This window comes from Lissotriton vulgaris, chromosome 10 (assembly GCF_964263255.1).
Source record: "Lissotriton vulgaris chromosome 10, aLisVul1.2, whole genome shotgun sequence".
NCBI lineage: Eukaryota > Metazoa > Chordata > Amphibia > Caudata > Salamandridae > Lissotriton > Lissotriton vulgaris.
In genome coordinates, this window is record NC_141698.1 from 1,051,270,255 (window position 1) to 1,051,293,369 (window position 23,115).

General features: G+C 47.4%; 1 protein-coding gene across 1 annotated transcript in view; it reads right to left on the reverse strand.

Annotated features, from left to right (window-relative positions):
* Positions 1 to 23,115, reverse strand: part of STT3B (STT3 oligosaccharyltransferase complex catalytic subunit B) — a 488,477-nt gene that overhangs the window by 330,306 nt on the left and 135,056 nt on the right. The window contains exon 4 of the mRNA XM_086942109.1: positions 21,032 to 21,097. Coding sequence (XP_086798235.1) covers positions 21,032 to 21,097 — 66 coding nt within the window. The remainder of the gene's footprint in view (positions 1 to 21,031; positions 21,098 to 23,115) is intronic.

Sequence of the window (23,115 nt, forward strand, 5' to 3'; positions counted from 1 at the left end):
ACACTCATCCCTACTGTCAGCTAGGACTTAGTGGTTTCTGCTGTCAGCAGTTCAGTGGTCGGTGACCTGCAGCAGATATTGACTACCACCATCATGAGCCAGACTCTATGGCCCTATTAGAAAACCTCACAAACCTTAGCCTCACCTGGCATGTTACCCAACAAACCCACACTGCCAGACACCTATTAGACCCACCTTTCTCCTCAGTCAACAAAATCACAGTCGACAAGCAAGCAACTATCACCTGGACAGACCACACCCATGTCAGTTTTAGTATACCCATCCCACATAATCACAGAGCTACCACCACAGAAATCACCCACTGGAGCTGGAAAAGCATCTCAGAAGGGGTGGGGTTTCCACCTTCTCAGAGCTTCGTACCAAGCAAATCAGTGACTTGCTGAAAGCCATTAAAAACTTTAACTGGTTCATGGCAGGCACCAACACCTTGGCTCTCACTCATGCGCAAACTAAAGGCAAGAACCAGACCACAGGCCAGCTACAACACAGAGAAACTCAGGGTGACTAAATGCAACTGCAAGCAACTGGAGCGTAACTGGAGAACAAGTCAAGGCCCAGCTGATAAAGACATCTTCAAATCAGCCCTAAGATGCTACCACCAGCAGATACGGAACACCAAGCACACAGCGCTTGCAGATAGCATGGACGCCAGCACTAGCAGCAGCAAATAAATCTTTGCCATCAAAGATTTCACCACACCTCCTATTGCCTACAGAAACATCACCCCTCACAAGACTATTGCAACAAGCTCTCAGAATTTTTCTGCAATATCACCTCCATATACACAGCAACTTCAATCCTCAGCTGGACCCAGTCACCATTTACACTCAACTTCTCATCAGGGCCGATAAACAAACCTGAACCTCGTGGTCTGCCGTCACTACTGTCAAAATCGCTGCTAACATAAAGGCTATCTATTCGGAGCTTTATCTGACCCATGCCCCTACCACGCATTCACCAAAGAACTCTTACAAATCAGTGAAGCCCTAACATCCATTCTCACTGTCTACATCGACTCAGCAACATTCCTGGGCACTTGGAAACATGTCACTGCCATACTCTTGCTCAAGAAGCCGTCCGCTGACTCAGCTACGGTTTCCACCAATACACACAGCAAAAGTCTTACAGAAACTAATCAACCAACGCTTCACCGACCACTTCAACAACCACCGCCTACACAATGCTACACAGTCTGGATTCAGGCCCAACCACAGTACAGAAACAGCAATCGCTGCTGCCACAGACAACATTCACATGATTCTTGACTGATAAAACCCGGGAGCCCTCATTCTCCTGGACATCTCAGCATCATTTGACACACACCCCATCCTCAGGCGCTTGCACGACATTGGCATCCAATGACCCCGCTCTCAGCTGCATCTGTTCCTTAACGCACAAATTACTTACCTTCTCTAACAATATATCTGTAAGAAACATTTGTAGTGATAGATTCCTTACCTTAGAATTACCCCCAGGCGTCAGACTGACTCCAGAGAGTTTTTTGTCAGCAGTTCCTCTGCGCGTCGGAAGACTTAATCGTGTGGCTCGGCGTGCATCGTTGGCGCCGTGATGACGTCATTGGAGCTACTCACACGCGCTCACACGTGCGGACGTCAGTTCTGTACACTATTTTCCGCTACAGGAACGCAGAACCATGCAAGATTCTGAGCACTGGTGCCAAGATACTAGGGCCCTGAAAGGGATGACCTTAACCCTAGAAATCAGTTTGCAGATCTGGGAGGATGGGTGGGGCAGTAAGGAATCTATCACTACTAATGTTTCTTACAGATATATCGTTACCGAAGGTAAGTAACTTATGCATCTGAAAGAAACACATTGTGATAGATTCCTTACCTTAGAATAGATTCCCCAGCAATACAAACCCCGGCGGTGGGTCTGCGAACCAAGATCACACCCACGTAGCTGCCTGACAAATATCCTGCAAGGGAACGCCTCGTCCCAGAGCAGTAGTGGCCGCCATCACCCCGATAGAATGGGCGTGCAACCCCACTGGAGGCTCCTTTTTAGCCTAAGAGTAGCAAGCCTTTTTGCACTAAACAACCCACGAGAGATGGTCCGTTTGTGCACAGCCCGACCTTTCTTGGCGCCCACGTAGCCAACAAAGAGCTGGTCATCCACCCAGAACGGTTGTGTGCGACTCAAGATAGGAGGAGAGCGCACGTTTTGGGTCTAGACGGAGGAGCCTTGCTTCCTCTTTAGAGGGATGCGGAGGCGGAAAGAAGGTGGGCAAAGTGATGGTCTGCCGGAGGTGAAAGGCGGTGACAACCTTTGGCAGAAAGGAAGGACGAGTCCTCAGAACAATTTGTCCGGATGGACAGAGGGAAAAGGAGGTTTAGAGAGGTTTAGAAGAAAGAGCCTGGACCTCACTCACTCTTCTTGCAGAGGTGATGACAACCAGGAAAGCAGTTTTTAGTCAGTAGACGAAGAGGGCAATTATGAAGTGGCTCAAACGGAGCGCACATCAGAAAGGTAAGAACTAGGTTCAAGTCCCACTGAAGCATCACAAAAAGGAACAGGAGCAAACATGTGCATGATGCCTTTCAAGAATCTATATACAACAGGGGACTTGAAAAGGGAAGGCTGATCTGGAAGCCTTAGAAAGGCGGAAACGGCAGAGAGATAGCCCTTGATAGTGCCAACAGCAGAGCCCTGCTGGGCCAAAAGAAAGAAGAAAAAGCAGGACCTCTAAAAGAGGGTCAGAAAGGGGATCCACAGCCTTTGCTGTGCACCGTGCCACAAACTTATTCCACCTACAGGTGTATACCGTTTTTGTGGAGGGACGCCTGGCTGCCAGAATAAAATTGCAGACTTCGAGAGGCAGGTCTAAAGACGTCCACTGCCGCCGCTCAATCTCGATGCAAAGAGGTGGAGACTGGACAGCTTCAGGTGGAAGACAGTCCCCTGTTGCTGTGACAGAAGATCCTCTCGAAGAGGCAGACGGATCAGGTGATCGATGCTCATACTGAGTAGCTCGGGATACCATACTCTTCGATCCCAGTCCGGAGTCACAAGGATGACATGGGCCCGGTAGCACCTGATCTTCAGCACTCAAGGCAGAAGTGGTATAGGCGGAAAGGCATGCAACATACCAAAAGTGTTCTCTTCGGTGGCGAACAGATCTAACCAATGCTCTCCCCACTGCTGAAAGAGACCTTGCGCTACATCAGAGTTCAGACGCCATTTGCGATCCAACATGCGCTGACGGCTGAGTTTGTGTGCCCTGGCGTTCAGAGAACCTGCCAGGAGTGAACCTGCCAGGAGTTGAACCACCAGGGACATGCCCTGATGTTCCAGCCAAGCCGAGAGCCGCAGAGGGTCCACAACCCCACCCTGTTTGTTGCAGTACCACATAGCGGTGGTGTTGTCCGTGAACACCTGTACTACACTTACCCGGACAGAGGGAAGGAATGCCTTCAGTGCCAGTCTGATCGCCCGAAGGTTGATGTGGAGCTGGGATTCCGCCAGAGACCAGAGGCCTATGATCTCCGCCTCTGCCATGTGGCCTCCCCATCCCAGAAGGGACGCATCCATCACAACTGTATGCTCCGGTTGGGGAAGGAGAGGGATCTGCCATTGACCCAATCGAGATTCATGAGCAACCACTGCAATTGTTGTGCTGTGCCCTTTGAGATCTGGACGTGATGCGAGAGGTTGCCCTGATGTTGTGCCCACTGGAACTTCAGGTCCCACTGCAGAGCCTGCATATGCCATCTGGCATGATCCATAAGTTGGATGTAGGAGGCCTTTAACATAGCAGCCGAAAGGTCATCCTTACCGAAAACCAGGACAGAGGCAGAAAGATTGGAATCATAGCCTGAATGTCCCTGACAAGCTGTTTGGGAGGATAAACCCGAAACCTTGCAGAGTCCAGAACCGATCCAATGAAAAGGAGCTTCTGCGAGGGAATCAGATGAGACTTCGGCACGTTGATGGAGAACCCCAGCAAATGCAGGAGGTCGTCTGTCGTCTGGAGGTGGGAGACAACTGACTGGGGTGAGCCTGCCTTCAACAACCAGCCGTCGAGATAGAGGAAGACTGAAACCCTTGATCTGCGCAGATGAGATGAACCACCGCCATCAATTTCGGTAACACCCTAGGGGCGCTGGTAAGGCCAAAGGGGAGCACAGTGAACTGAAAATGGGCGTGGCCTACCATGAATCGCAGCAGCGTCTTTGGGCAGGCAGGACGGGGACATGGAAATAGGCATCCTAAATGTCTAACGCCACCATCCAGTCTTGCGGGTTTAGGGCAGACAAGACCTGAGCCAGCGTGAGTATGAACTTCTCCTTCCGGAGGAAGCGATTGACGTTCCGAAGGTCTAAGATACGACGCAGGCCCCCTTTGTCCTTTGGGAGCAGAAAGTAGTGGGAATAACAACCACGACCTACTTCTGGCGTCGGAACGCGCTCAATGACCCCTTGGCCAAGAGGGCAGCAACTTTCTGCTGGAGAAGCGTCAAGTGATCTCCCGACATGCGGTGGTACTGAGGTGGCATGGCTGGAGGGGTTGCCTTGAAGGGGAGGAAGTAGCCCCTTTGGACAATTTGCAGCACCCACTTGTCTGAAGTGATGTCGTGCCAGTGGTGGAGTTGATGGCGTATTTGTCCACCCACTGACGTTTGATGGGCCTGAAAGGTCGGACTAGGAATTCTTTGAAGCGGATGTTGCTGGGGTTGAAGTGGACTGGCCTGCCAGCTGGCCCCCTGAACTGCCTCGACGGTTCCCACGTCCGTGGCCACGCTGAGGTTGTTGCTCCTGTGGCTTTGCGAACGCTGTGGGGCACCCCTTCCGTGGCCACGAAAGGAGGGAAAAGCAGAAGGCGGGGGAGGCCAGGCGGCCGACAGGCTCAAGGACTTGGCCGTAACCCGGGAGTCCTTGAAGTGCTCCAACGCACTGTCTGCCTTGTTGCCAAAAAGGCGGATGCCATCAAAGGGCATGTCCATCAAGGTGTTCTGGACATCCCCTGAGAAGCCAGTTGTCCACAACCAGGCGTGGCGCCGAAGCGCCACCATCGTGGAAATCTACCTCCTCAGCGAGTCGGCGGTATCCAGCCCACAATGTATGGCTGCATCTCTCCCAGCTGCAATCACTTGGGAGAGAACTGCCTGGGCCTCCTCCGGGCAGCACCTGCACAACCGTGTCCCACAGAGAGTGGGTATAATGGCCCAAGAGGCATGCTGTATTCACCAACCACAGTTTTTAAGCTGGCAGGTGAAAACAGTTTCTTGCCAAAATGATCCAGCTTCTTGGATTTCCTATCCGGAGGTGAAGTAGGGAATGCGCTTTGGGAAGCGGAGGCTTGGCCACCAAGCTCTCGGGGGTGGGATGTTGGGTGAGGAAGATGGGGTCGCCGGGCAATTGCGTCGGGCCCGTTCCTATACACAGGAGCCCCTTTGTTGGGCCTGGACCAGGTGCCCAAAAGAACGTCCATCAGTGATTCATTAAACGGCAGCAAGGGCTGCGAAGAGGTAGCCGCTGGTTGGAGCACTTCTGTCGGGAGGTTAGTCCTGACGGTCACCATAGGGAATTCGAGTTGGAGACCCTCGTCTGCCCTACATAACACTACTGAGTAACTGGCTCCCTCCTCCGGAGCTACGGTAGGAGGAGACAGCATGTCGGGGTCAGGTGAGGTGTCAAGACCACTGCCCTCCCCCAAATCCTCTGCCCAGTCCTGATAAGAAGCACATTCCTGTGCTAGAGGGGCCTCAGACCCTCCCATTCCTCCCCTTCCTCCGAAGTCTGTGGAATAGGCTCAAAATAAGGAGGGCTGACATAAGGCATGAAAGGCCCCATCGGCGTTGGTATCGGCATCGAGAGACGCCGATCCGGCGGCGTGTCCGGGCTGAAGCTAGGGACGGCGTCGTCCCGAGGAGGGGGAGACGTCGGAAGCGGTGCCGGGGAGACAGGCACCAATAGAGGTGTCACAAGGTCAACTGGCGTCGATCAGGGTCCGATCCCATGAGGGCCTGCGGCGCCGGAGCCGGCGGCAACATCGGGGACGGAGCCGCCGGAGATGGTAAGGCAGGACCTCTCGTCGGGCCCGGGGGGCCCATAGGCGCGCCGGCGGAGCCAAACGGCCCGAAGAGTCAGGCCAAGGCCGCAAGAAACTCTTGCACCTGGGCAGGCGTCACCCCCGCACCCTCGAAGTAGGCTGGGGTAGGCTGGGGCAACGCCGCAGGCTCCGCCAGAGCCACAGGGGTGGCACCACCCTCAGCCACGTCACGCAACGGGTGAGGGGAAGTCGAAGAACGACAATGCTTCAATTTCTTGGAATGCTTCAACTTACCTGACCCAGAGTGCAAAGACTCGGATCCAGAGGAGTGGTGATGACTACGTGACTGGTCCCTCGACCTCCCACGGGACCGGGACCTCGAGCGGCACGGAGTCGACTGCCGGGCTTCAAGCAACTTTCGGGACCGCTCCTGCAAAGTCTTCGGCACCATGGCCCAGCAGTCGGGGCACGACTTGGGGTAGTGGTCGCACCCCAGGCAGTAGAGACACACATGGTGGGGGTCCGTCACCAACATCATGCGATGACATTCCCCACAGTTCTTGAAACCGGGCATCCCTACGACACCAGGAGTCGATCGACTCGAAAAGTTGAGGTAAAAGGCCTCGAAAAGGTCAGCCAAAAATTGACTAGGGGCACTTGCTCTTCCCGGATCTGCGCTTGCTGGCGCGGAAAAAGAAAGAACTGACGTCAGAGCACATGGGCGCGTCTAAGTAGCTCCGACGACATCACGTCACCAATGACGCATGCGGAGCCGCACGACGACACCTACCGATGCGCAGGGGTACTGCTGACGAAAAACTTTCCGGATCCAGTCTGATGCCTACGGGGTATTGAATCCATCACTATGTGTTTCTTTCAGATAGATAGAACACAAGCTGTCATACTGGCACCCTACTCCTCAGAAGCCCTCAAACTCATCTGCCCAGTGCTTCAAGGTCCATCGCCCAGGTCCACCCTCCTCAATGCATATATGATCACTCTGGCCTATGTCATCAGCGCACACACACACACCAACATCCTCTCCTATGGAGAGGACACACAACTCACTTTTCCTCTCCAATAAAATCGCCAAAGCAAGAAATATATTAACCGTCTGCATGACCAAAGTCGCTAACTGGATGAAAGCCAACTGTCTCAAACTCAACATGGACAAGATCGAAGTAGTGACCTTCGGCAAGAACAACTCAGCATGGGACTCCAACTAGTGGCTAGTCGAACTCAGATCCACGCCCAGAACGTACAACAGGAACCTCGGAATATTCAACAGCAAACCGGACGTGACTGCATAAGTCAACGCCGTCACTGCATCCTGCTTCCACACCCCAAAGATGCCGCGGAAGATCTTCAAATGGCTACACAAGGAAAACTGTCACTCATGACCTAGTCACCAGCAAGTTGGACTATGAGAACACCCTCTTACCAGAATCACCAAGCAACTTGCTAGAAGATTCTAGAACTCTGCAGCCACTCATCCTCACCCTCTCACACAAAACACACAATACACCACACCTCAGGGAACTATACTGGCTTGCAATAAAGAAACACTCAATTTAAACTACTCCTACATATAGTCAAAGAACTCCATAACTCAGGCCCCACCTACCTGAACAGTCCTCTCCTTCTGTCAACCATCTAGACACCTCCACTGTGCAGGATTCCTACTCACCAATAACCCATGCATGCCCCGGACGAGGAGTACAAGTGTTTGCTTATATCAACTCCTTAAGCATGGAACAACCTCCTTCTCTACATCAGAGCAGCCTCCTCTCTACCACCTGGCTTTTCAAGTAACCAACCTACCAAAAGGGGGGGTGGTGTATGTGGCTCTCTCTCTCTCTCTCTGTGTGTCTGTGTCTCTCTCTCTCTCTCTGTGTCTCTCTGTGTCTGTGTCTCTCTGTGTCTCTCTCTCTCTCTCTGTGTCTCTCTGTGTCTGTGTCTCTCTGTGTCTCTCTCTCTCTCTCTGTGTCTGTGTCTCTCTGGGTCTCTCTCTCTCTCTGTGTCTCTCTGTGTCTCTCTCTCTCTCTCTGTGTGTCTGTGTCTCTCTGTGTCTCTCTCTCTGTGTGTCTGTGTCTCTCTGTGTCTCTCTCTCTCTGTGTGTCTCTCTCTCTCTCTCTGTCTGTGTCTCTCTCTCTCTCTCTGTGTCTGTGTCTCTCTCTCTCTCTCTGTGTCTGTGTCTCTCTCTCTATCTCTGTGTCTGTGTCTCTCTCAGTCTCTCTCTCTGTCTGTCTCTGTCTCTCTCTGTGTCTGTGTCTCTCTCTCTGTGTCTGTGTCTCTGTGTCTGTGTCTGTGTGTCTCTCTCTCTCTCTGTGTCTGTGTCTCTCTCTCTCTGTGTCTGTGTCTCTCTCAGTCTCTCTCTCTCTGTCTGTCTGTGTCTCTCTCAGTCTCTCTCTCTCTGTCTGTCTCGGTCTCTGTGTCTCTCTGTGTCTCTCTGTCTGTGTCTGTGTCTCTCTCTCTCTCTGTGTCTGTGTCTGTGTCTCTCTCTCTCTGTGTCTGTGTCTGTGTCTCTCTCTCTCTGTGTCTGTGTCTGTGTCTGTGTCTCTCTCTCTGTGTCTGTGTCTCTCTCTCTCTGTCTGTGTCTCGCTCAGTCTCTCTCTCTCCGTCTGTCTGTCTGTGTCTCTCTCAGTCTCTCTCTCAGTCTCAGTCTCTCTCTCAGTCTCAGTCTCTCTCTTTACCTCTTTCTATCTATCTTTCTCTACCTCCCTCTCGCTCTCCCCCTCTCCCCCCTCTCTCTAGTGCGCTATACAAATAATTTAACGTGGTGACTGGTAGCATGTACTACTGTCCGCTAGTGTTCAGTGGTGTCAGCTGCCAGCAGTTCAGTAATGTGTGACCCATAAACCAGAGCCCAGATATCCTGACCGACTTATGAAGGCACAAATGCAGAGGCACTTCATACACTCTTGAAGAAAGATTGCCAAGAATCAGTTCAGGGCCTACAATATGGCAGGCACACTGATTCTGTACTTATTTGAATGGGAACAAGTTAATGTGTGTAATCGGCTATTCAAGCAGCCTCTTTACAACGGGAAACCTTGAGCTTCTATTCAGTGGCACTTCGCCAAAGGACCTCTAGGCAACCATTACTTTAGTGCAGCGCTTGGCATTTCCAGGTGAACCTTTGTGCAAGTTAATAATTGCTTTCATTCCTGTTTCCAAACCTAACTTCACCCTACTGGTATTGATAGGAGGAAATGAAAAAGTTAGACAATGAAACCAGCGAGAAGTTCCAGTTGAGGTTGGGATTGAAAGCGCTACTGTTTTTTTAAAACCTACTCTTTATAATATACAGTGTGTTGGCACGGAGTCATACCCTTTCTCCCGCAGCTTTGAGACTTTGTCAATCATATCTTGGATCTACCAAAAGGAAGATGCATCCTAAAACTATTTTACATTTGATTACTACACGAGTTCTGTACAGAAAGCAATTTGTTATTTCTCATTGCACTATACATTTTTAAAATATTTTAGTCAGGACTGGAGTCTGAAGCTAACATGGCCACCTGTGCATTTCTTTCAAATTGGGGCAGCCATCTTCGGGTCAAACATAAATAACCAAATATATGCTGCTACACAATCTCCAAGTTAAATCAAAAGCCTAAAGTCATTAAAGTCTTTAAACATGTCATCATGTTAACAACAAACAAACCTTCAGCCAGTCATATCACAGCTAAATAATCAATCATATCCAAAGTTCATTATTATTGCTGTGATCACAGAGATCGTTGGTGGCAGATGTGAAAATTTTTTGAAAAAATAAAAAGGCTAAAAAGCTTTTCCATGTACATAAAAAAAAAGTACCTAGTACTACTAATAAGAAAAAGGTTATTTACTGTAACTGTTAAGTAACTATCCACTGTTGGTATGTTTCATAAACTCACATACTTGAACCATCCCATTCGTGAAGTTGGGAGTCCAACAGTCACAAAGCAGTGCAATGATGAGCGATTTGTGGCTCAATCCTTCTCAGAGATTGCGCTCAAAGTCTGGTGCTCCTAACCATCTGGGCTCATGCACCACTACCTCATTAACAGTATTTAAACCTGAACTGGAAGCCATTATATTTAAAAACATTTTAGTTCAATTTCCCTACTACCTGGAATCACTGGTGGTCTTAGATTTTGCACTGTCTCTTTCCTTGAGGCTGAACTCTGTTCCTCAATATGGAGTATTACTTTTATAAGCCTGCTTACATCTTGGTACTCAATATTTAAGACTATTGTTAATAATGTTTTCTTATGTAATGTTTCATTTCTTAACTAAAGTGCCCTAAAATCTTTAGGTAATATCAGGACTACATAAAACTGCATTAATAAAATAAACAAACAGCTCTAGTAAGCTTAATCATGGCCACTTTAGCAGCCTATCCACAGCATTTCTAAAGACCCATACTTCAACGATAAGGAGAAAGCACAGTGTAAGCCCCACATGGGTCATCATAACTCAGATTTCTTGCGCAAGTGTGGACGTTAGGGTACTTGACAAGTAAGACTGAGTTGGGGAGGAGGATGGGTAAATGTAATGTAATGTAATGTAATGTAATGTAATGTAATAGCGATTTGTAAAGCGCCTGGTGACCCAAGGGCATCCCCGCGCTGTAGGAAGTGTGATCCAGTTGAGGGAAAGGGAGAGAGGAGGGACATTTATTTAGGGAATAGGTGTGTCTTCAGTTTTTTGCGAAATACCAGGTAGTTGGGTTCAAGTCTGAGGGAACGTGGAAGGGCGTTCCATCCAGTGGCTGCTTGAACGGAGAAACGTCGCCCCCCTGTGCGTGTCCTTTTGAATCTGGGAATGTTGGCCAGGTGCTCATTCTCGGATCGTAGGGATCTGGGAGCTTTGTAGGGGGTGATCATGCTGCTAAGGATCGCAGGGCCAGATCCGTTGATCAGCTTGTGTGTCGTGCACATGGCTTTGAATTGCACCCTTTGGCGCACGGGGAGCCAGTGCAGGGCCTTGAGGGCAGGTCTGGCGGACACTCTGGAGGGAAGGTTGGTGAGCAGACGTGTTGCAGCGTTCTGTGTCCGCTGCAGTTTCGTCAGGGTGGCCTCAGGGGCTCCCAGGTAGACCATGTTGCTATAGTCTAGGCGTGACAGTACTAATCCTTGGGTAAGCAGCTTCCTGGAAGCGGGTGGCAGTAAAGGGAGAATCTTGCGGGTCGTGCGCATGAGCCCGAAACAGGTGCCCGATGTTTTGGCTGCTTGCGTCTTCATGGAGAGCTCTGGTTCGAGCCACACTCCGAGGGTCTTGATCTCACGCTTCGGGTGGGGGGGGGGGGGGGGGGGGGGGAGGGGGAATTCCCCGAACACGTCAGGCCAGATTGCTGGGGGGATGGTTGTCCATAGTTTCCCCAGGAGCATCACTTCCGTCTTTGACCCATTTAATTTTAATGATGAGTCACTCATCCAGCTGTGGATTTCTGTGAGGCAGTTGGTCAAGTTGTCTGGGTGGTCGATTAGTTGTGATAAGGAGACGACCAGTTGAGTGTCATCAGCGTAGCTTACCATTTTTATGTCAAATGGTGTCACCACGTCTTCAATGGGGGCCATATATGCATTAAAAAGCGTCGGGCTCAGGGAAGATCCCTGTGGGACCCCGCTTGTGAGGGGGAGGGTGGCCGAGTGGTGATTGTCGTCCCATACCTGGAACGTGCGCCCAGTGAGGAAGGATTCAATCCAACTGAGTGCCGTCCCGGTGAGCCCTGCTGCCGCGAGTCGATGGAGAAGGACACGGTGGTTGACTGTGTCGAAGGCTGCGCTGAGATCCAGGAGGATCACTGCCACTGACCCTCCTGAATCCAGTATGCACCTCGCCTCCTCGATAACGGCAAGAAGGGCGGTGTCTGTGCCATGACCCGGGCGAAATCCGGTTTGGGATTGCCGTAGTACGTTGTTTGTCTCGAAGAACTGAGATAATTGTCCGTTGACCAATTTCTCAGCTACCTTGCTGATTCCGGGGAGGAGTGATATTGGTCGGTAGTTTGACATGTCCGCTGGATCGAGCTGGGGTTTTTTAAGGAGTGCCTTTACCACCGCACTCTTCCAGCTGGCGGGGACAGATCCCTGGGCAAGCGAGCCGTTGATAAGCTCCATGACTGTGGGAATGATGACAGGGGCCACGGTTTTGAGGAATCTGATGGGTGCCGGGTCCAGAGGTGATCCGCTTTTCATTTTAACCAAGGTTCGTTCTACCTCTACGCTGGTTACTGGTCGGAATGTCGCAAGTAGGGGGCGTAAACTGCTTTCGGTCTGGCTGGGGGATGAACGGTTGTCCATGTGGCTAGAGGGACCGGGGGGTGGGAGGGAAGCTAGGATGCGGGAGATTTTGTCGTTGAAATAGGTGGCTAGTTCATTACTTCGGTCCACTTGGGGGGTGATGGAGGGAGGAGTGTTAGGTACTTTTAGCAGCTCTTTTACAATTAGGAAGGATTCCCTGGCTGAGTTGGAGGCTTCTTTTATCCGCGTGTCGTAGTGGGAAGCTTTGGCGTGCCTGATGGCCTCTTTGTAGAGTCTGACTGTGTTATGGTATGCTTCCTTGCTGGCGTGCTGCCAGTCTTTCCTCCAAAGCCGTTCGGCTCTTTTGCAGTTTTTGCGAAGTAGTCGGAGGTCCGGGGTATACCACGGGCGGAGCCGGGTTTACCATTTTTGTCCTCCCTAGTTTTGAGTGGGAGCACTGAGTCCAGGGAGGTGGTGATCCACTCTCTAAATTTACTGTTGGCGACAGCCGGGTCTTCAGCGTATGCAGGGGTGGTCATTTTTAGGTTCCTAGCCCATTCTTCGGTGGGGAGTCTGGACCAGGTCCTGTCCATGATGTAGGTGGGCGGTTTTTGAGGTTTCCTGAAGGTTCCTGGTAGTCGGAAGGAGACTAAGAAGTGGTCTGTCCAGGGTAGGGGGAAGGGCCTCCTTCGCTTGCATCGAGGGGGAACTGGTAAACACTGGGTCCAGCAGGTGACCCTTGATGTGAGTGGCTCCGGAGTTAAGGAGGCGGATGTCAAGTGCCGCCAGATCGAAGATCAGGTCGGCAGCTACCGGGTCTGCAGGGTCATCGAGATGGATGTTCAGGTCACCTACTATCATGAAATTTGATATGGAGTGGGCCTGGGTTGTTACAGTGTGCAGGAGGGCACTAGCGAAAGGGCCTGGAAGGCCGGGGGGGCGGTACACAAGGACTCCTGTCAGTGAGTTGGTCGGGTCGAGCTTAATTGTAAACTGAAGGCTTTCAGAGTCTGGGATCTGCGCATCACTAGTTTTACAGTGAGGGTAGTCCCGGTGAATAATGGCAACACCACCACCTCTTCCTAAGGGGCGGGGTAGGGACTGAATAAGGAAGCCCGGGGGGGTTGCGAGTGCCATATCTGACTCCGAATGTGGGGCGAGCCAAGTTTCCGTGAGGAAGAGGATGTCTAACTCCTGATCCTCTATAAGATGGTTGATCTGCGTCGCATGTTTAGGGAGCGAGCGACAGTTTAGCGATGCGAGTTTGAGGGAGGCAGGCTTGTGGGGTTTTATAGGAAGTTTAAGCTGGACTGGCTGGCAGAGGGAGCAGCGAGTGAAAGGTCCATTTAGATCATGGACATATTCACAGGAGGAGGCAGGGGGTCTGAGACTAAGTAGCTCACGACGTGAGTAGCTTACCTTTGGGTCCGATGTGTTCGGCGGGGTTCTGGCCCTGGGCCCGGTCGTGCGCGGACGGGCGCAGACGGGCTTGCCTTAGGCGCGCCTTCGGCGCGCAAACGGCGCTCCCGCTGCGCTCGTCCGCTGCGCGTCCTGTGTATGCACATTTATAGGGCGAGGAAGGGGGCGGCCTCAAGTGGGCGGAGTCAGCGCGCACGCCGCAGGTGATGGCGGCTGCAAGCAAGGAGCTAGGAACAGCGAACAGCTTTTAGGATCAGCTGAGCGCTAAGGTGAGAGCGAGCGAGCGCTGGATTATGCTTCGTTTTTTTTTAAAATACAAATGAAATGGTGAAACCACACAGGAACAAAGTGTAGTGAAAAGTACAAGTTTTTAAAACAGTAGAGTACCTCCAGCCCCGGCTTCCGCCTCAAGACTGGGTGAAGGTTTGCTACCGACCGCTAGGAATCAGCGGTTTAAGTAGGGCGAGGAAGGGGGCGTGGCCTCAAGAGGGCGGAGTCAGCGCGCACGCCGCAGGTGATGGCGGCTGCAAGCAAGGAGCTAGGAACAGCGAACAGCTTTTAGGATCAGCTGAGCGCTAAGGTGAGAGCGAGCGAGCGAGCGCTGGATTATGCTTCGTTTTTTTTAAAAATACAAATGAAATGGTGACACCACACAGGAACAAAGTGTAGTGAAAACTACAAGTTTTTAAAACAGTAGAGTACCTCCAGCCCCGGCTTCCGCCTCAAGACTAGTTCAAGGTTTGCTACCGACCGCTAGGAATCAGCGGTTTAAGTAGGGCGAGGAAGGGGGCGTGGCCTCAAGTGGGCGGAGTCAGCGCACACGCCGCAGGTGATGGCGGCTGCAAGCAAGGAGCTAGGAACAGCGAACAGCTTTTAGGATCAGCTGAGCGCTAAGGTGAGAGCGAGCGAGCGCTGGATTATGCTTCGTTTTTTAAAAAAAATACAAATGAAATGGTGACACCACACAGGAACAAAGTGTAGTGAAAAGTACAAGTTTTTAAAACAGTAGAGTACCTCCAGCCCCGGCTTCCGCCTCAAGACTGGGTCAAGGTTTGCTACCGACCGCTAGGAATCAGCGGTTTAAGTAGGGCGAGGAAGGGGGCGTCGCATGAGAATCAATGAAACATACCAATACTGGAGAACTATAGTTACACAGAAGTAACTAGATTCTTTTCTAGTATTGGATCTTTCATAGAGTCACATACTTGAATCAGTAGCACTGAACTAAACAAAAAGGGATTGATGGAATGCTTGAAATAATCTCAGTCACTGGTATTTATTCAGGCTGCAGCCCAATCCATTCTTTTTTGCACAGCAAGCCATCTCAGTTTAGCCCCTGCAGTAAGCAAATCACTCTTGAACATGCTCCAATGGGAACAGTCCAGCCCGAGCTGTAAGGCCAGGTCCTCCCCGAACTAGAATACAAGCAACCCAGTACCAGTTTTGACCTTATTGCCTCATCATACGTCATCCACCATCTCAATAGAAAGGCCATTAACATGAAATCTTAATCGCTCATAAGCAAAACCTATAGCTGTAGGGTGCTTGCACGTAGACTTAGAACTTTGCGCTAGTCATGTGAAACCATAAAAGGAAATTGGTAATGTACAATAAGTGCAACAGAAATAGCATACTCATCCCTGGTCAATCTTTGCCACTAGAATTATTACCATCCCACATTTTCTGTATCCCATGCAAAAACCTCAGAGGGAAAGAGTAAATCAGATGAAAGACCAAGGGATAGATACTGCATCCCATATGCTGTAAAAACATATCACCTGTGGCTACTTCAAAAAAACTCGAAAGAGTGGTTGTATAGTTCCCCATCTAGACTTTCCTCATGCAATATTGAATAACAAAGGATCCACTTACACACTTCTCTCCGTCTCCAAACGGAATGATTACATCGAAGTTCCACCAATAGAATCTACTACAGCCAAACTTCACTTTCTTCTTCACACCAATTTATCAGACAGATCAAATAGGTAATGAAGGACCCTACTATTGTCCATGATCAGTATACATTAATTCTTTCAATTATTAAAAGAAATTGCTCATCACCATTAGCCTCCCATGATGTGAAATTGTTTTTTGTGGGGCTGTGACTTTTTGGCCGATCAAACCGCTCTCTTCTGGGTCACTAACCAGTGAGGAACATATCAGTCACCAGATGCACTTGACAGTCCACCAACTGAAGCTCTTGTCCTGTGGGCAGGTGGTCTCATATTTACTAATGCAGGTACTACGATACTCTCGGATACTCCCTCAGTGGGAACCAGTGCGACTTCAACTTTGATTACAGAAGCCACTGAAGAGCCTGAAATCTCACATTTCCTTATAATGTCAAAATATTGCAAGAGAATATTAGCCTAAATAACCGGTGAACTCCTTTCTTATTAAAACATCAGAATCTCCTTTACTACTTCTCTCTTTCTGGACACAAAAAATTGTTTTCAAAGTGTATTATTGAACCGCTAAATGGACTTTTTTTTTGCTTTTTTTGTAGAACGAAGCCTGGCACAAAAGGATGAGTACGGTACACGTTTTTTCCCTTTTTAGGCACAGGGAGATTTAGCCATTTGCCCAGCATCAAAAAATGGTGACCAAGACATTCAAATGCGGTTCCCCATATTCCAATGCCAAACATTTGCGCCACTAGGCCCATTCCCAACACTTGCAACATACACAGTCTTGCAAAGTAATAAAATCCCCTTTTTTTTCAACCCGTAAGGTTAGATTCGTGATAAGGACGTTATCTTAATACTTTTAATTGGTAATGACACTTCACTAAATATCAAAATCACCTTGTCTGAACCGCTAAAAAAATGGGATGTGAAGTCCTATCAAGTGTGAAGTTTATAAGGTATTTTATAGGTGTTTACACAGCGCAAACAACTAGGAGAGCGGCAGAGAACTGTACAGATCACAGTGTTTACACGAGGAGCCAGGCAGCCCCAAAGAGATGTGACCACAAAACAATGGTTAATTTAAACATGTTTAGTTGGCTTCAGATGACATAACTGTGGCCTACTCTGCATCTACTGACATTAAGTTTACAGTAACAATAAATACATTCAAACTACATGAATGAGTTCTCTTCAATCACGTATCTCTTCTGCGCATTTCCATTTTTTGTTGCACAAATGTCATGTGCTTTCCCAAGTTGCCCAAGTACACCATTCGATAATTATGCACACATGTAGGTGCTCCTAAATGTTCCTTATTTGACGTATCATAATTTATTGAAAAGTAATAGGTTTATGTATATTTAACTGCAGCCTTATTATGCCAGATCCCACCATGTCGAACGTGTGGCTTACACTAGCTCAAACCTATAAAACGTGCCCTTTTTGGTAGAAAAACCTGCACCTTAGTTTACTGATATATACTTTGACTTTTCTCGACTTCAAACTGAGCAGATTCTGTGCTTGTCCTGTCGTTGTAAAATACTATTGTTCTCGCTATATAATTCCTGTGTAAATCACTTTATGTAGAGCCTCTTGCATGTGCATGATTTGCTGTTTTATTGATGCTGATTTGAATTCGACGAACTCCTTTTTGCAACCTGTACTGATTCTTAAATGTGAATAAACCTTTATGATTTTCAATTTGAATTTTGTCCTCAGAAGGTTTTGAAATGCAGCCCTCTAGGATTTATTAACTGAAAGGGTTAACAATAGACACGGCGATTGCATTAACACAGCACAATAAACAGCTGATGGTAAACACAGAATCAGTACGGTCCAAGAAAGGTGATGTGAGGTCAGGGAAAGCCAATGCAAGGATTGCAATATGAATTGTCTCAACGTCAGGAATTAGAGGCCAGTCTCAGAAGAGTTGTCGAAGATTGGAGAAGGGAACAGACTTCTAGTTTTCAATTTTCTTTCTTGAGAATTTCCACTTGTACCTGGCTAGGACTGCGTGTACTGTATTTTCAAGCCGAGCAATGGTTTTGCAGCCAGACAGTCACTTTACTGGTGGTGTTGGCCTTGCAGACAACACAGAAGAGTCTGATCATCACTTGTCTGGAATTCTTTTAAGACAAATCGAGGCCACATGCAAAGCTTCTGAAGAAAGTTTAATCTTGTAAGTTTAGTCAACAGGAGCAACTAAAAACAAGCATTTGCAATGCAGTAGGTCTGGCACTTACGAGAGCTAAAGCTATTGGCATTGTAAATGAAAATGCCTTTTATTTAGGTTTAAACGAAAACAAAAATAAAAGGCAATGTTATTTGCAATATCAAAAGCTCAAACTCGCGTAAATGCGAGACCTATTGCATTGCAAATGCTTGTTAACATTTGTGACCTTTCTGCTGTAGTGTAAATCGTAAGTAGGGCTCCCGGTTTTATGGTATTTATATTTGTCATTTTCATCTGTATTTATCCATATTTATTTTTTGCAAGTTTTACCTGTATTTATCCATATTTATTTTAGGTTTTGTGAAAAAATGAAGCTGAAATGTGTATATTTCTGCCTTTATTTAACCAGTTAATGCACACGCGTGCCTGAATGCCTGACAGGTTTCAATGATATATACACACACACACTCAGATGATAAAATATGCACTTATAAGAAAACATGCACATTTTAGTATCATGGTTGTGCAAATCTACTGCTGTTTAAGGCTCTTTTCTAGAATTTGTTTATTTTTGTAATTCCCTTGCCTGTTTATCCGCACAACTTTTGGCCTGGCAGTCCTGATTGACAGCATTCAGAATCACTCAAAAGCAACCCAATTTCCGTTTTTATCCAAATTTAAAAATAAATACAGACAGGAAAATAAATGGTTTTCGGTCTGTATTTATCTGTAAAAAGTAAAACGGAAAACAGAGTGCCTTAATCGCAAGTAAAAAATCAGGAACGTTTTGTCTTCTGCAAAGTGGACGCAAGCCAGAGACATTCCCAAAGGAGCTCTGTGAAGTTTGGAAGCAGTGAAGGGTGCATGCCTGGTGCAGGGGCAAAGCTCAGATTGGTGAATTAAGTCTACTGCTCTCGGAGCCCCCTGTCTGTTTGTATCCACTTGGCTGTGATAAGTGAATGAAAAAACAAAAGAAACTAGCTATAGGGACAGTATACGTGTAGTATGCGTCTGCATAGGAAAACCACTTGGTTTTTTATGAAGGCCCTCACCCACCAACCTAGTTGGTGGCATGCTTCAGCATCGGGCCCCACCTGAGGCACCGAGAGTGCCTCAGGTGTGCTACGACGCCTGGCTACAGCAGATAGAGTTTTTGTTACGCAAATGTGCAGTGCTGGTGTGTTGAATGAGGTTTTAAAATGCTGTCCTAGGGGTCCTGGACGATTACTTTATTGGTGGGCCCCAGGCAAAATTAAAAACAAAGGCTTTAGGACGCATAGGGATGGACTTATGGTCTCCCACGTCCAGTGTGGTCCACACCAGCATTGCACACTCATGTAACAAAAACCCACTCTGCTGTAACCAGGCGTCTTAGGAACTCCTGAGTCACTCGGTGCCTCGGGTGGTGCCGGATGATGAAGCATGCCACCAACTAGGTTGGTGGGTGAGGGCCTTCATAAAAAACCAAGTGGTTTTCCTATGCAGACAAACTGCAGACTATTCGCCTCCTGCGGTACAGGCATTTCCGATAATGTGATCGGGGTCGCGTGTTTGCCCGTTGGCGCGCACTATCTATGTTTATACGGTTTGGTCCCGGCTTTCCCTGTTCAAAAGAAGGCAGTTAGAGTGTCCCAGCGCACGCGGTTTGTGCAAAAGAAAATGGAGAAATTATTGTCCAAGAATGGAATATTTTTCTTTGGACATTGTGGTCGACGCATAGCGTTAGTCCTCGATTTTGCTTCTTATATATTCCATAATTTGGAGAATCGGGCTCTAGTGGTCGTGTGAACTACCCGGTGTGTCAGTGCCCGTGGCGCGCGCACCCCGCTACTCGTTCATGGCGTGCACCACAGAGAACGGGGCTGCTTACGGCCATTGTTCTCTCCCTTGCGCCCAGCTGGCGTCAGTGATTTGCACGCGGCGCTGCCTCTGGGGGGAGAGGGGTGGCCTGCGCCAAGCCCTCGCACAGGATAATCCAGGGCCGCAGCCGAGCTGGTGTTCATCTGTCTCCAGTGAAGTGTGCTTCGGGGAGCGCTGATGGATTGAGGCGGTGAGTTTGAAGGTAAATAAGTCACCGCTATAAAGCTGTGCCCCCACCCCAGAGCCCACCGCGCTGTCACCAATTAGAGCAGTAAGCATTTCACGAGGAGCTTCCAACAGCCCTTAATGATGATGCAGTGGCAGTGCTCGTTAACTCATTAGGAGCTGCAGATTAAGGGGGGGGTCGAGCGTGAGGCAAGGTCACAACGCACGCATGACGAGCAACAGACGAGTGGGTGCGTCCTATGGGAGACAGAGTGGGCACCCACTTCCAAAGAAGACAGACAGAAAACCAACAACAATAGATCTCGCAAGCAAGCACACATGTGCTGCAACGTAGGCAAGACCTAAAAAGTAAACCCAACACAATTAAGACGCCTGTATGGGATGGTTGGGACCGGGTCAACCGGAGTCAGTGTACATATGGCGATCAGCCAGCTATGGCACAATAGCGTCTTACTAGGTCTCAAGCCGTTAATACTGTACAGGGAAAGTGTGGCGATACAAAGACTAACTGCCCCAGTGCAAGGTAACGCAAGTGTACCCCCTGCATCACTAGCAGATGGCCTGCAAGAAACTAGCCTGAAATCTCATGGCAACTGCCCTTACATTGGTGCTTCTGTGTTACTGAGGGTTAGTGGTGAGGCAGTGAAAAAGGAAAGGAGTCCTCAAATGATTGTCAATTCATCTCAATCTCAATGGAGCGCAGAAACAGTTGGATTAGGATGAGGGTAGATTTTAGTGATGGAGTTAGAATAAGGTTGAATTAAAGGCCAGGGAAAGCATGAATTACAGGGAGGACCAGGATTAGCCAAATAGACCGCATTATGTTAATGGAAAGAATTAAAATAAAGGATAAGTTTTAGGGCGGAGGAAAGGAACAGAGCTAGAAACAGCCAGCATGTTGGTTAGAGCAAGTGCCAAAGTGCTAAGCAAAGTGGGCGTTAAGACTTAAAATATGGTTAATAATTCATGGGAGGAGAAATAAATTAACTAGAAATAAGTGTAAGAGAAGGCAAGGAGCACTGCATTTTGTGATAGCTGGGTGATGAAAAATACAAAAAACATCTAGTAATTTGAAACAAATTATAAGACTTTTTTAAAAAAGATGTTAGGTCAATCACTGAGAAATCTTTTGTGATAGTGATTTAGCCAAATAAACATTGTGAAACCTAAAACAATACAATTAAGTTTATTTCATAACATCCTAAATAAAATTGAAAGCTTACCATATAAAAGTAGGACAAACAGCAGCATATTGACCAAAAGACTGATCCAGTTTTTACAGATTTCACCTGAAAATATAAATCATAACATGAGAACGTCAGACTACACTAATATTTTGGGCTACTCAATGGAATGGTATGTAGTAATGATTGATGATTATTAGCTGCACACTTCACTTCCCCCAGTAGGTCTTCCCTCTAAAACCATCAGCTTTCAGCCAGAGCCATACTAAGATCATTCTTTCAGTCATCGGCGATCATATCAGTAGCAATCTCTATCAAATGGAACAACAAGCCCAAGGTTATTATTTTAAGATTTTGAAAAAAAAAGAGTTTTAGATCTCACTTTTTTAAAAAATATTTTTGAGTTCTTGGCAAAGATTCAATAACAATGATTACAAAATATCCCCCAAAAAAAATCACAATCCCACAGCTAAATCTGAACATAATGAACAAGGATACATTAAAATCGCCCAAAATAAGTACCAAACGCACAAAGGATTTATATTTAAGCATAAACATGATATTCCAAATATCCAGCACAGAGCATTTTCTCAATCAAAATAATCTTTCCAGATTTGCAAAAGGCAATGATATGCGACCAATTAGCTAGATTCGGTTGGGTGCATCTAAAGCAAGTAGGCGACGTATTACTATACATTTTTGACATGACCGCGGGCGTATAGTACAGCAGCCATTTGCTAAAGAAAAGCATACTTCTCCAATTGGCACCTCTAAAAACCGTGAAATTTAATTTATTTAGGGTTTTCCAGAATGTATCCTTTAAGTTGAAGCTTTCATGCTTTTGCCATTTTTTAATCGCTTTGGCACTTAAATCCTCCTCCCTACTTTGCGCCAAACTTTTCCTCCAAGCTCCCGCCATCTTGAATACTGGGGACCAAAAAAGATAATTAGTTAAATTAGAGATTTGGCTTATCTTTGTTATGTCTATATAACCCATTAACCTATAAACTACTGCGTATGAGCCCATGAGCAGAAAATGTCCACATATTAACAAAGACATCTCATCAAGAGTCAACCAAGCTCCATTTTTACTAAAAGTAGATAGGTTAATGAACCCATATCTCGCCCAAGTGTGTATAATATCAGGTTCTAATCTGGTCCCCATTCCAAAGACAGCCTCTTTTAAAGGAGTTACTAAGGTCAGGAGAGAAAGTGAGTACCTTTTCAACAAAACATCTCGCTTTTTGAGAAACCAACGCAAAGTCTTATATCTGACTAATTTGGATGATTTGAAAATCGCAAGTGGAGAAGGAATCTTTGTTTCTTTACAAATTAAATCAAAAAAGAAATTAATAAATAATACATATCTAAATGCTGGATATTTAAATCTCGAGAGATACTGTGCAAAATATACATTGTAATAATCTTTCAAATTTGGTAAACCCAATCCGCCGTGTTCCTTATCTGCATACAGGGTTTCTATAGCTATTCATGGAGTCTTTTTTAGCCCAAACGAAGGCTGAAAAAAGGGATTCAATTTTTGAAAAAAAGTAGCCTGGAAGGGAACAGGAGATGGTAGACAACAAAAAATTAAATAAAGGGAGTATTGACATTTTAATTAATGCCACTCGGCCTAGAATGGATAAAGGCAGTGCTTCCCATCTTAGAAGCATATCATGCACTTTCCGAATTAAGGGTTCAAAATTCAGCATATATAAATCACGTACTGAGGATGTAAAATATACCCCTAGATATCTTTTGGGTTTATTGTTGATACATCTCTGAATATCTGGATGCAAATCCGGATTTGTATTACCACAGATAATGATCTCAGTTTTCCTTTTATTAATACGATACCCCCCCAAAGCTTCAAATTGTGTGAAGATAGAAAAAGCTTGTTCTTGCGACTGCATCTCAGATTTCAATCAAAACATCATCTGCATACAGTTTGATCTTATCCATACCCTCTATCAGCGGAGAAATATCTTTACTTTTTCTTATTGCAGAGGCTAAAGGCTCAATAAAAAAAAGCGAAAAGGGTGGGAGAAAGAGGACAACCTTGCCTCGTTCCTCTTTGAACTGGGATTGACCCTACCATCGATCTATTGATAAGAATATGGGCT